This window comes from Acyrthosiphon pisum, chromosome X, assembly GCF_005508785.2.
Source record: "Acyrthosiphon pisum isolate AL4f chromosome X, pea_aphid_22Mar2018_4r6ur, whole genome shotgun sequence".
In the NCBI taxonomy this organism is placed as follows: Eukaryota; Metazoa; Arthropoda; class Insecta; order Hemiptera; family Aphididae; genus Acyrthosiphon; species Acyrthosiphon pisum.
In genome coordinates this window covers 74,847,184-74,863,069 of record NC_042493.1, presented here as the reverse complement: position 1 = coordinate 74,863,069, position 15,886 = coordinate 74,847,184, and the positions used below count along the sequence as shown (strand labels likewise).

General features: G+C 29.1%; 1 protein-coding gene across 1 annotated transcript in view; it reads left to right on the top strand.

Annotated features, from left to right (window-relative positions):
* The first annotated feature begins 12,550 nt into the window (after positions 1-12,550).
* Positions 12,551-15,886, top strand: part of LOC100569544 (piggyBac transposable element-derived protein 4-like) — a 5,533-nt gene continuing 2,197 nt past the window's right edge. The window contains exons 1-6 of the mRNA XM_008186643.1: positions 12,551-12,674; positions 12,742-12,885; positions 12,947-13,033; positions 13,367-13,434; positions 13,601-13,833; positions 13,947-14,994. Coding sequence (XP_008184865.1) covers positions 12,551-12,674; positions 12,742-12,885; positions 12,947-13,033; positions 13,367-13,434; positions 13,601-13,833; positions 13,947-14,994 — 1,704 coding nt within the window. The remainder of the gene's footprint in view (positions 12,675-12,741; positions 12,886-12,946; positions 13,034-13,366; positions 13,435-13,600; positions 13,834-13,946; positions 14,995-15,886) is intronic.

Sequence of the window (15,886 nt, the reverse complement as noted above, 5' to 3'; positions counted from 1 at the left end):
GTCCGTGGACGCCGGGCTCCAGCCAAGTCGCCGCCGGCGACCTAAAGTTTGTCTTTGCCGTGTGCTCGTTGCGTGCAGACCGGTCGTGTGTCTTTTGCCGCACGCTCTATGCGAGCAGACCGTGCGTAGTTCGTGTTCGGCCGTTACGTTGATGCCGTTGTAGCGACGAGTTCGCCCTCTTTCGCGACGAGTTCGTGGTGCGCCTATGATCCGCGCAGTCAATTATTATTCGTTTAGCGACGAGTTCGCTGCCGATATAGCGACGAGTTCGCTGTCGTTTTAGCGACGAGTTCGCTGCCATTGCGAGCGCCTCGTGGTGCATATTATACTATTTTGTTGCGCGTGGCCTTTATTATTGTCGTCGACATCGTTCTGGTTAACATCGACTTGTTGTTCGTTGTGCGACCGCTGTTCGTTTTCGTGCGTTCGCCGTTGATATCGTTATTGTGTATATCCCGCGATCGACGCCGCCATCAGTGCCGTGATTACCATTACGTCATTTGCAGATTACGTAATCCGGTCACTCGCCATCGTCCGGTGCCGCCGTCAACAGCCGCCGCCGTCCCGGCGTTATACTTAAGATTGTTATACTTAAGATACCTACACAAATTAATAAAAGTTAGTATAATATACTGAAATAAAACTGTTTTATTGAATTTATACAATATAGTAATACAATATAAAAATAAAATAATTTGTGATTAATGTTCATTAAGTTCTTAATATTTAAATTAATAAGCTATTGTTTTATCATATTAAAAAGTGAAATTTAACTTAAATATATAATATTTAAATTTAAGCTTTTTTAATATATTTTTTTGTTGGTCAAATTTAATAACAATTAAAAACTTATTCATAACTGTGTAATATAGGCATAGCAATGTTATTATTACAGTCAGCACCATAAGATGTAAAAACGATATATTTTTTAATAATATAATTTATACAATACAACATAAAATCCTCAGACAGTTTGCTTACAGTAAAAATGTTCAATGCTTTAGACTTAATTGGTTTCTGATAAAATAAAGTTTTTTTAGTAAATACCTTTCCTACTATTATAATTTGTTCAGTATTTAAATCTTTTATAATATTAAATACTTTAACTACATCATTATTCGATGTACCAAAATAGCAATCGGACTCTTTATCAATTTTTATAGTTATTAATTTATCAGTCAAAATCAGGGTCTTATACTGACTTCCCTGAAGTGTAGTATTTGGTAAAGGACCATTATTATGTTGAATTTTCAAAATGGATTTTTTATCTAGATTTGTATTAGGATTATTACTGGTGTTTATGTCAATTTCTTTGAAGCGTTTCACAATTTGTTCTAAGGGTTTTTCATGTTTTCTTAACATGGCCTTAAATGTCTTCATGAAATTATCAAACGGAAAACAACTTACATTGTCCAATGGACCAAACAATTTATAATCCTGGCATAAGTGTAATAATCCGTGTATGTTATGGGAAATCAAATGTTTACCATAAATTATTTGAAAAGATTTAACAAAATAATTTAAAAGTTCTTGAGCGAATTCTAAATATTTGCCTAGATTAGGACTAATTAATATGACCATAGAAATATGGAAAGCCATGAAATTGGTATAACATTTGTCAGATAAACTATCTTTAAGTACCAAAGGTCCAGTATAAATTAATAATTGCCGGAGCTCGGTAGCTTTCCACCGACAGATTTTTTCCAAGTCTCTAGGTTTTCTACAGAATTCAATTGGAATATTATTTTTAATGGACCGTAGATTGGATGAAATTAATTTAATCTTAGAGCTTGGAAGACGGACTGATAATGGTCCTTTCATCCATAACAATATAAGTTTGCGCATTACACCTAAACATGTCAGATGCATATAATCTAAAGAAAACTTTTCTACAATAATAAAATTAGGCAAATCTAAAAGAATTGTATTTACATTTGTAATATGATAATCTTCATGGGTTCTTGAAACAAAACTATCATGGGTTCTCAAAGATGACAAATTATCTTTATACGGGAAACAAGTATGATTACATAAATAGACACCTTCTTGTGTACATTTTGAACAAGAACCAAGTCCTGCATGCCCTTTTGTTTTTGTCAAAAATGACTTCGCAGGTGCATCACAACATATAGCAAAAATGCTTACAGGGATTGGGTGATTTATTTGATTTATTTTAAGGCCATCAGTTAATAATATTTTAGCTTCAACTATGAAATCATATAGAAATTCATTGCTATCTGTTGGTTTGCTTTTACCCCAAAATAGACCAATAGGAAATACCTTTTTCTCTTTAGGTAATTATCAGGTTTAACATATGCCAAAATTGGCCAAAGTTGAATGTTACTACTACGAGATATCGGAAGTCCATCAACACCAATAACTAATTGTATTTCATTTGGAACATAATTTAAATTTGATAAATAAGTAAGTAAATAATTAGTTAAGCCAAAATGAAAATATTTTCCATTTGGATTGATCAGGCGAATTTGGTCAGTGTTGATTTTAGGAGTTTGTAGAAGAGTTTCTTGAGTCTTTGGGAAGTCCACCAAAACCATTATGCTTTCTTAGAATAAGTAATAACTCATTTAAATGACATTGTGCTATTTTACATTTAACTGCCCATTCTTTCAATTCAGATTCAATAGATACATTATTCTTAACATTTGTTAGTATTTCAAAATTTGATGAAAATAGTGGATATGTAGCAGTAGACACATTATTGACGTGATTATCCGAAAGAAAAATGTTGTTGTTAAAAACTTGTGTTTCAACAGTATTATCAGAAACAAATAAGTTATTGTCAGAAAGTTGTGTTTCTGCAGTGTAATCAGAAAGTATAAATGAGTTTGCTGGTACATGTGTTGCATGAAGCGGTGATCTAGATGAGTTGTCTGCAGAAGAGGAATGAACTAAATTATTGGCCATTTTTGCATCTTGATTTTGCATTTGGATGATTCTCCTACGGGTACGCGATGAAACTTTTGATGGATTTCTCATTGAACTTTTATTAATTTTAGGCATCTCTATACAAGAAAAATAAATATAAATGCATATCTATGTTCTTATTGATTCTAATATAATTTATCAATTATTACATTATTAAAAAGTACCTAAGCGAAAATAAATGTTATGCTTATATTATGTATCATTATTTGATTTATAGATACAACAACAACAAATAATCAAATATAAGTATAAATGTATTGTGTAATTAAAAACATTGTATACTCATATTAGATAACCTGAGTGGAACTTTAGTTTTTTATCAATAATATATACTATTTATACCAATGCAGCCCCATATTAAAAGATAATACACACTACATTGTTCCAATGCCTGCAGTTGTACCAATTCTTTCTAATACCTACCTAAAGGTACGGTCTGCAAGGCGCGACATGTCGCCGCGACCGGTCGCCGCGACATGTCGTCAATATTTGTTTTAATGGAAATCGTATAATCTGGTTTGCAAGACGCGACACGTCGCGGCGTGTCAACTTTTGGTCGCCACGGCCGACGACACTACTGCTGCAAGAGCAGTATACCAGCGACCCGTCACGACGACACAATGTCAAAAATAGTATTTTCGCCATCTGAAGATGAAACATTGGTCCAAGAGGTGCAAAAGAATCCTATATTATATAATATAGAAGAAGTGGATTATAGAAATATTATAACAAAAGATAGGATATGGAAAGAGATATCGATCAAAATTGATAAATCTGGTAAATAAAATAATATAATATAATTAATAACTTTACCAAAAGTTAAGTATACCAAAAAAATATAAAGATTCCGAAATGTGTTTTAATAATTTTGTAGTAGACGACACTAAAAAGCGATGGAAAAATATAAGAGATTCATACGCACGAAATAAAAGAAAACCTGGAACTGGATAATCAGCATCAAATAAAAAAAAATGGTACTTGGCACCGCATCTTAGTTTTTTAGACCAAGTTCAATGTGAGAGAGAGTAAGTATATACAAATTAATGTTAAATGTTATATCATTATTATAAAAATAAGTGGGAAAGTAAGTGTCACTCTTCTGTACACATGGGCACCTATATTATATTTAGTGATGGGCGGTAATAAGTTATTCGAATAATCGTTACGACAAATATTTGAATTATTATTCGAATATATTTTTTTATTCAACTACAAAAAAATTATTCCAGTAGAGTAGATTTGACAAAAAAAATAAAAATAATTTATGATATTCTTACATAAAATCTTTTTTATGCGCCTGACCATAATGAGGCATACAGTGTTTATCATTGCCTAAAACTAGATTTAGAATCTTAAATTTACTCCACCTTCACATGTTCCGTTACAACAAAACCACATTCAAACATCGCAGGATTCCATTCAACCTTCTCCAACAACATCTGCAAGTGTCTACTCAAGATCTTCAGACTCACAGTTTTCTTTGTATAACCTCGATGAGTCATCTACACAATAATATTTTTCATACCTATTATATTTTTTTTTACATTTGAATTTCATAATTTTCTATCAAAAGGTTGATTTTAATTTTTATTATCTTATGGTAATATATAAGTATATACATTTTATAAAATTCTGAGCTTAATAAAAAAAAGGTTTTTATTTAGTTATTACTTATTATTATTATTTATTATTTTATAACTACAAATGTGTTGTCTCAATATTACATGTAATATAACATTATAATATATTATAATAATTAATAAAGGTGGTAAACATAAAATTAAGTATACAAAGTAAAAACCAACGAATTTAATTATATTAAAGCAATTCGTGAATTCGTTTTTTAATATAGGTAATATAAATCTTTAATATAGTTTAAATTTAAGAATTTGTTTGCCAAGAAACAGCCCCTTCATTATTGAAAAAGTCTTTGAACAAATTCCTTACTTCAAACCCTTCAATATTTGAAAACCCTCCACATCTAGAAAATTGCATCATATTGTCAGTTGGTGGTGATTGTTCCGTATCATATTCGAAAAATGGTCGTTTATTTTTCTCCAAGTACCCTTCACGCAACATATTGTGTAAACAGCAGGTTACCCATATTAGATCATCAATTGTGGTCGTTTCTAAGTTGATTGGTTGATAAAAAATCCTAAAAATTTGGCTCAATAATCCAAAGGCGTTTTCTGTGACTCTACGTGCACGACTTAGTCTGTAATTGAACACAGCTTCTGAAGGATTTTCTCTAGCAGATTTCCTCGTGTATGGCTTCATAATGTGTTTATGTAAACGAAAAGCTTCATCACCTACAATTACGTGGGGTGCAACCTTATCTGATCCAGGGAGTTGACATGGTTCTGGAAATCCAAATCTTCCGTTTAAAATATTCTGTCCCATATTTGACTTTAAAAATATGCCGCTATCGCCTTCTTTACCAAAAGAACCAATATCGACAGCAACAAATTTATAATTCGCATCCACCATTGCCAGTAGTACAATTGAAAAAAAAATCTTTATAATTATAAAATAATGATCCAGATTTATTTGGACTTCGAATGCGGACATGTTTTCCATCAATTGCCAATATACAATTAGGAAAATTCCATTTGTACGAAAACTCTGCTGATTTTTGTTTATAATCAATATTTTTTAAATCGGGCAAAAAAATCGGTACCAATTTAATTTTCAATTCGGCCAGTGTATTTTTTATAATTGTGCTCAAATAGTTGTGGCTAATACGAAAAGCGAACGATAATGATCTTATCGATTCACCTGTGGCAAGATACCTGTTTTAAAAATAATTCATATTTACTAAATATTAGGTACAAAATATTAAATAAATTATAGATATTTACCTTAAAGTAACTGCTAATTTTTCTGCCGGTGTTATTGGCTTTTTAATTCGATTGCTTGGTTGTAAAGTCAATTTTTCTTCCACCAAAGTTAATAAAAAGTTAAATTGTTCATAATTAATTCGGAAATATTCACGAAATTTTTTGTGATTGTTTATTAAATGTCGGTTAATTAGTATTTCAAAAAATCCTTCACTTTCACGATTTTTAAAGATATCATCTGTTGGTTTTTTTTCTTTTGGCGTTAAATCAGAAAACAAACTAACCTCATCCTCATCCTCGTCCATCAGTAGGAGGGTTAAAATATTATTGTTATTAAAAACTAATTTATTCATGGTTTAATACTTGTGAAGGTACACACCTGGTACACACTTGAACAGAATTAAAACCGAACAAAATATAACAAAATTATTGTTTATGATTACTGACTGAAAAAATAATTTAATCGTCGAGACTCGTCGCGACTTGTCGCGTCTTGCAAACCACACTGGTCGCGACGACTGTTATTGGCCATCGGTCGCGGCAACATGTCGCGCCTTGCAGACCGTACCTTAAAGTATTATTTTTTTTTTTTTTTTTAATAAACAAATTTCAGTAACAGTAATTTCCAGTACACAAATTTAATACACAAAAATAATATAAAATATATATTATATTATAGTAGGTACGGTATAAAATTGAAATAAAATGAACAGCAATGTATTAAAAGCACATTTAAAAACAATTTTGATACCCATAAAGTACTTAAAGTAGTATATACATAAAGGTACTATAGGTGCTTAGATGTTTATTAATTTATTTTATCATAATATAAAATAAAACTTTCAACGCCTAGTGTTTGATTAAAATATTTAGCTTTTAATTATTATACTTACTAGCTAGGTACTATAATATAATGTATATTTGTGAACTAAATTGACCAACAAAATGATATATTAAAATAATTATTTTAATTAGAACTAGAACTATAATTAAAAATACTATTAGGACAGATGGGTAAAAGGTTAGTTTACAACATATATAAAATAATGAATTATGTAATTTATCAGGAAAAAAGTATTATATTATAAATGTATTTCAAAAACAATCTTGGTATGAATATTAGGTACATTTGTACATGGGCAAAAGTAGCAGTAATGCACCTATATTTTTTGTATTATTTTTATGAAGGATAGTGCATTTCATCGAATGTTATATCATACAACTCATATTTAAATATTTTGGGAAAAAAAGAGAATTTTGAAATATTGCTCTACAGTGCTATGTGAATAACAATTATAATTTTCTTAATTTTATAGTTATTATTTGTTATTAATATTAAACATCAATAAATGCTTACGTACCTTCTGATAAATAAATGCTATATATATTACCTATAGCTATTAAAGTATTGCCAACGGTACCTATAATTAGAAGATACAGTATTAAATTATTGTATTTGTATACCTATAAATAATATAAATTCAATATAATGTTACTCGTGTAGTATGCTACCTACCGTAAAAAGCTACCTACCTATCAAAAAAGTTTACGGGTGTTTACCATTTTTACATAATGATTAACAACAATATTTATTTAACTAAAATATACTTAATGGATTGATTACGATCATTGTTAAGTATTTTAGTACGTTATATATTGTTATGACTGTGTTTACGTTAGGTATCCCAAAAAACTTAAAATATATTGACAATTGTCTTGTTGTGTCTAAATTATTAACCATCACCATTCGCTTTTGGTTTGCAGTCTAACATAATATCTGTTACTTAACACAGCAAAGTGGAAGGGCACAACACAAACTAAAATAATTTAATATCTAAAAGTAAGGTATTAGGTATGGGGCTTGGTGGATATTTACCGGTAATTTACCAGATAGTTACCAGTACCTATAATTGATACTTAGCTATTATAGTATTGTATGACTGACGAATAATATAATATATTGTATTAATATAATATAATATGTTTTTTATCTTAATAACTCAAGCCACAATTCAACAGTTGCTTTCCCATAGTAAAATTAAATATAAAAATAACACATAGAAGTATTAATTGTAGGTATGTCATAATATTTGCCTGTAGGTAGCCGACTGCAGCCGTACAGTTTTTTGGTAGGTAGCATACTACGCACGAGTGCCCATAATATAATATACCTACCTAATTCACTAAATTAATAAATTACATACCTTTTAAACAATTGCAGCGTCTCCTTGGCACAGAAATATTGGTCTACGAGATGGATAAACAATAACAGTAAAACACGATAGTCTTGCGATGACTTTATGCGACAATAAATGTATAAACAGTGGTGAGTCGTTGCGAGTTGTCAGTGAGCAAAATATGATATTAATAAATCATACTATAGTACTTACGAACAAATCGAATGATTATAAAATGATATTCCGTATTTTCGTCTATAGACATCGTCTATCGATGCGGCGCGGCGGTCGGGGCATCTCGCACCAAAAAAACCCAATGTTTGTCGTAAACTTGCAATTAGGTATATTATTTAATAGTGTATTTTTAGACATGTGCTATGAACAATGAGTATACACAGCAACACCAATACACCACAGTGCATGCATTGTAATTTACACCCCTAAAACCCCCCTCATATACGGCCTTGCAGCGGCATACTCCATAGAGATACCGCCTACCTATATTGCAGTTTATATTTTCAATTCTTGAACACCTATAATAAGTAGGTACCTACTAAAGATAATTTTCATACAAAAAAATGTGCAGACATCGGATAAATAAAATATAATAATCACGTCTCATATTTTTGTTGCTACTTAAATAAAATTCAAAACTGACCAATGTTACATATTTTAGTTATGGGAGGGAAGATATTATAGCAGGTAGTTATAGTTATAAATTATAGTAATTATAACTTGTAATAGCTGAAATATAATAATATTACTAGAATTTGATATGATTTTAGTTCTGTGGTTAGTTCAAATTTAATGATTTATTTATTTTTGGTAAAGATTAAATACTTTATCTAACCGTCACTTTATAACAGTATAATATTATATAATATAGCTACCTATATTATTGCGTAGATAATATAATAATATATTTATAAGTGTTAAGTCAAACAAATTATTTATTATATGTATTTGAATATAATAATATTATACTTTATAAAGTATAACTATTTTAAAGTTATTAAAGACCTCTGAGGATATTTTTATCACCTGATCACACTTTCAATAGGACATAGGTACACATATAAACGCATATAAACGCCATAAATCTGTGCAAAAGCCTACAGAAACTTAGAATTAGTTAAACGGAATGGCGACCAATTTAAGAATACCTACCTACACATTGTTTAAAACTCTGTAGTATGCATTGCATATATTACAGATCTGAGCTCAAATTTGGTTCAGCGGTTTGGAATCTATTAGACAAATTAGCTTTACAGATAGAATTGAAAAAGTACAAAGACGTAGGTACAATAATAACCCATACATATTTAATCTGGTCTGTCATCCTTTTTCGGAAGTGGAGTGCTAAATAGTTATTTAATAATTAATACATTATCTCATATCATTGCAGAAATCTAGATGTAACTTTTTTTACGAATAAGTATTTTGTATATAAACATTTGAATGATTATACGACTGATGGGCTGGAATTATTGCAAACGATTTGGTTTAACATATATTACTATAGAAATAGCAACTGTAACTTTCGCTGTTTCTATATTGAAGCACAAGTAAAAAAAAAATGTTCTAAACAGCCCTATATTGATATATATTATATCGAATGTTAAATTTCTGTAACAAATTAACGAGTGTTCAACTTCTTATAAATGATAAGGAAAATGAAAACATTATGCCTAAAATGTATTTTAATTGAATAACTTTGTGCTATTTATAATATTGTTATGAATACTTATAGTTTTAAAATTATGTTACTGTACTCTTACCCTTCACTGGCGTAAAAATGATTTATCAAATAAATTAATAAATAAATACAATTTTAATGTATAGGTACTCCCATATGTAACTCATATGATTATATAATATCGATGACCCAACTCATACGTATAATATTATTTTGGTATTTGTATTTTGTACTTATAATTTAATGTAAGGTTTAGCTAAGGGGAGGAACTATAAAATAATGTGGGTGATTGTCACAATAATAATTGTATTTTTTAAATAAAAAGTTCACTTGTCTTTACATTACCTAAATAAATTAAAAGTACGCTTAATACATATCTTATATTATTTTATATATATTAGGTATGGATGTACGGTATATTTATGTATACAATACGCGTATTATATATTATGTACTCGAACATAATATTATACAACTTGGAGTTTTAAAATCATTACTATTATTATATAGCTGCGCTAGAATAATCATAAAATATACTAGGTATAGGAAGTAAATAATATATATAAATTTCTTAATAATACTGAAACAAGATGATACAAATTTACGACATATATTCAACGATCATTCGTCTACAGATATGGATTTCTCAGAATTTCGTAAAATTTCTCATTTATGTTGGAATCATAGTGATTATGGGTTTATGGTCATCGATAAAACTCGGGAAATGAATGAAGGAAGGTATAGATGTGGTTTTCATACGTTCATTAAAATAAAATAATTTTATATACTTATACCTATATAAATATTATTCTTTCATTTTATTTTATAGTATAATATGTATTAAGGAATAAACTGTATTTTTTTTAAAGTAAAACCAAGCTGCGCTTTATTTAATATTTATAATAGATTGTATGCAGGTACTAATATAATTTATGAAACATCTATATTATTGTTAATTATTCAAATATTATTATTATTCTACCTGTTTGGTGCAATGTATTTGCTACATTGGTAAATGTAGCTCGTGAAGGTTGTCTTCGTTCTGGATATTTTTGTAAATATTTACGAGAAGCGTTTAGGGTACTTTTACCACATTCATAAAAAATAGCCAACATATCAGAATACACTGCATTACTTGATTAATGAAATGGATACTCTCGTGAGGTATGTGAATATTGAAATTAATATCTATTTTTAAAATTTTATTTTTTTCTGAAAATAATAATAAGACACTTATGTACATACACAAATTTACAGCAAAACCATACGTTATACAAACATTTAAAAAATAAAAATGTTGAAAGTAATTATTATGCTGAAGATGTGATACGCCTTCAAACAGAAAATAAGTCACTTGCTGAAGAAATTGTAAGTAACTATAGCAGAATAAATAATAAAAAAATAATTACATGATATACAATTTATTATCAATAACATATTATTAGGTAACATTAAAAGTTTAAGAAAAGGCTTATAAAGAAAAAAATGTATGTTTATGAAACAAACAAAAATATATGCTTAATATTTACAATTTTTTTTTTTCTGATAGATCCAAATGGATTGAATGTTTCTTAGTACAATTCTCTTAACACTATCACAGTCATAAAGTATTTAACTAAAGTTTTTTCTAGATTTGGTCTACCTAAATCAATCACATCTGATGGTGCTAAATGTTTTTCTAATGAAGTTTTCCATTCATTCTTAAAAATGTATGGTATCATGCATTTAGTTGGAGCCCCTTACCATCCGCAAAGTAATGGTGCTGCTGAAAGCGCTGTAAAAATAATTAAAAATGTTATAAAAAAAATCATAAAAAGTCCTGTTAAATCTGATCTAGGTGTTGAACTGAGTAAATTTTTTGTTTCAATACAGAAACACTTCTCATACTACCACAAAGGAAACTCCTACTAAGTTCTATTAGGAAAGTCAGTAAGATTTATTTTTGATCTACTCAAACCACAACTGACGACAGAGTCCTAGTAAACAAATTACTCAATTAAAAATAGCGGAACGGAGAGATGTTACTTTTAATACAAATGAAAAAGTGTTAGTAAGGGATTATAGATCTCCAAGCTCCAAGTGGAAAACAGCTGTAAGTAGGTAGTATAAGTAGGTTCTATCCAAGTTTTAATATTTACAGGGAGATTTAAAATCGTTTATCCACGATTTTTGCCCTTGAACGCTCAGTTTTGTGGGGTCTTTCTATCCAAGTTTTTATCGGTTACAGGGAGATTTAAAATCGTTCATCGACAACTTTTCTCCTTGCGGTGTCAGTGACGACCCCGGGAAAATTTTTACTAACCCTTTCACTGCTACAGACGCATATATGCGTCCAACGAAAACACCTCTGCTGTGCTACAGACGCATATGTGCGTACTGTACAATTTTAAAATTGGTGGGTTATAAATAAATAACAACAAATAGTCCATTCTTATCTACGGGCTGCGAGCAGTTTATAACAGTTTTCAGAATTGAATTATCAACAAGATCCAAGGAGTTATTAAATAAAATAATTTATAGCATTCCAAGGGGTTCTCAAAATTGTCTATGACTATACCTGTAGCTGTTATACCAATAGTTCTAGCCAATAGCCACACAGAATAACAACATAATATAGTGTTTCATTTACCTATTTCTTTTATACCTTTTTTCGTGTTACCCATGAAACGAAAAATATTTTAATATTATAACAGATAAAATTATACCAAAATAGAACATATTATAATTTATCACTTATGTTTATTTACCTATTTAATTTTATACGGTTTTCAATATTTTTTGTTATCATTTATAAATTGTATTGACACACATTATTCAATTATTGTGTTGAAATACGTATACTTTGTGCTTTGCTTTTTTTATTGTGATTTATTTCACAAATCCAAATTACCGCAATGTCCAAAAAGCTATCGAATGAAGAAATAGCTCGAGAACTAGATGAATACTTTGCTAATTCTGAATCTGAAGATGAATTATACGATTTTGATCTAGCTAATGATGATTCTGATCCTAGTTTTTGTAAGTGTATTTGATGTGTTAGTTGTCTTATAATAAAATAATAAATAATATTTTTTAAATTGTTTAGATCAATCGAGACCAGTTGATAATAATTTTATTTTGATAAATTCTAATACAAATTCACAGTCAAATGCTAATGGTGTATATAATTCTAATCAAGTGCAATATAACACACCTACTGAGATTAGCCAACACGATTTACAAGCCTCTGGTAAGTTTTGATTTCATTACAAGTAAATTAAAGAATTTTGCATAATTTATTATTTATTTAGGTCTATTACATGATGACCAATATTTATTCAAAGATGTTGATATTGATGAAGCTCTGGAAAATTTTGAAACTGATTTCCAAGACTATTGTAAGTGTATATTTTATTTTATGCATACTAAGTACTAAGTTACCTAGAAATATTGATGTTTACAATACAAAATTCATTATATTGTAATACAACATTAGACAATTTGTCTAACCACATTCTCAATATAAGAAATGAAGTATTTTATAACATTTCTTAATGTTATTAGTGAGTAAAGTGTGACAAGATGTGTAGTTAGTGAAGGCTAGTTCCACATAGTTTTGTGTGCTGTACTAAAAAGAGTAATATATTATATATATAAATGTATATGACAAAAATTAGGCTCTGAAATGAACACAATTAGCTAATTCTAATTTTATTAAAAATATTTTTTAGTTTCACAGAATGAGTCTTTTCAGTCTCCTTCTTCAAGTATTACACAACAGTCAAGAGCATCTTCAGATGCATTTTCATCTAACATCCATAGACCCTCAAGACATTAAAATGGAAAAAAAATGCAAATAAGTTTCAACCAAAAATTCATAAATTTAACTCAATCAATGTACCTATGTTACTGTTTGTTATTTTCTATATATCCAAAAATGAATTAAATATGTGTTTTTTTTTCAGAGTGGTGTTCAATGTGAAGAGTTTGATTTAAATGAAGCCTCACCTGTTATAGATTATTTTGAAGCATTTATTACATATGATTTGATTGGAAAAATTGTTTTTGAGACTAACAGGTACGCTCAGGAGCAACCGATTATTTCAGAACATTCAAGAATGGTTTATTGGAAAGATACAAGTATGGAAGAATTATACATATTTTTAGGAGTCACTATTTTAATGGCTAGGAACAAAAAGTTAGATATGCATGAATATTGGTCAACTAATGAATTATTACGTCAGGATATTTTTGGTAAATGTATGAGTAGAGACAGATATTTACTTATCTTGCGTTGTATTGTGACAATAGTCAACAAATCAAAGGAGATAGGCTCTACAAAATTAAAATGGTTTTGACTGAAGTAAGAAAGAATTTCAAAGATGCTATGATTCCTTTTTCAAATCTGGCCATTGATGAGAGCTTAATTTTGTGGAAAGGGCGTCTGTCATTTAAACAATATATCAAAAGTAAAAGACATAGATTTGGTATCAAGCTTTATGTAATGTGTGACTGTGAGACTGATTTTATTCTGAACTTTATTGTGTATACAGGAGCTACTGTATACAAAGATCCATTAGAAGACATACTTGGTAAATCTGGTGTTATCGTAAAAGATCTAATGAAGCCATATTTAAACAAAGGTTATTCATTATTCACAGATAATTTTTATACCTCACCACAATTATCTATGTATTTACATAAAAGAAAAACAAACACATGTGGTACTGTTAGAAAAAATCGTAAACTGATGCCATCTATTGAAGGTAAGCTAAAATTAGGTGAACGAGAAGCTCGGTGCACTGACAAACTTTTAGCGATTCATTGGAAGGACCGTCGTGACGTATACATGTTAACATCTATGAATACAAATGAAATGGTAGACACAAAAAATATAGATAGGAAAACAGGAAAAAAATATCTTAAGCCACAATATTGTGTAGTTAGTTACAACAAAAATATGGGTGCAATAGACAAGACAGATATGTTATTGAGTTCTACCGAATGTGTTAGGCGTACATTGAAATGGTACAAAAAACTATTTTTTCATATTATTGATATGAGTATGCTAAATGCATATTCAGCCTATAAAACAGTTACAGGTAAGCATATTTCATTAGCTGACTTTCAGCTAACTTTGATTAATGAAATATTACAAAAATACAAATCCAGTGTGAAAACAACTCCAAGTAAAGGTAAAAAAATAATTAGTACAGACAGCCGTTTAAGTGAAAGACATTTTCCAGATTTAATACCACAAACATCAAGTAAAAAACAAAGGAGAAAATGCTTTGTTTGCAGCCACAAGACTGAGGGGAAAAAAAGAACAGATACATTATATCAATGCAATGAGTGCAATGTAGGTTTATGTGTTGTACCATGTTTCAAAATATATCATACACAACAAACTTTTTAATATATACCTAATAATATATCAGTCACACATGTCAAAACAAAAAAAAAGTATTATGTATAATAAAAGTTATGTTTTAAAGTTAAAAATAAATTTGTTTTTTGTTATTGTAGTTTTTTCAATCATTAAATTTTATCGAATTTTGTTTATTTATACATAATATTACTCAATCACCGTATCATCGCATAGCTCTTGCACATTTTGAGAACCACCGGTAATGAATAAGAAAACTTGCTATAACTTCGTAAGTTTTGATCAAAACATTTTTTTTCTAATTTTTTTAACATCAGAGTGTATAGATCTATCAATATTAGGTGATAAAATAATTAAATTAATTTATCAAATTTCGTCAGCACAGGACAGTTACATTCAATTTTAGCCTTCAGCAGTGAAAGGAAAGAAGAAAAAGAAGATATTTTACTCAGTTACACATCAATATTTATTATCATTATGTTTTAATTTATTATTTTTTTTTTCCCACTAATATATTTACTTTTTTCCGTTTTTATTTTTAATTATTTTAACTTATATGTACAAATATCAATTAATTAAGTTGTAGACTCATGGCCTAGCAGAGGCGGCTTGGACGTAATTACAAGAGGTGCACTGCACTCCCAAAAATATGGGGTGGGTGTATTTTTGTACATTTTTGGGAAACTGTTATCGTTAATACTTAATACTATTACCATGTTTATGAACTATAATAATATTAATATAATATACTTACAGAATCAGATTGCTATATAGTCCATTGTTATAGCTGATTATAATATTAGGTATTACAGTCTATAGATGGTATTATTAAAATATATCAAGAGGATGTTGAACCCCGCATGTG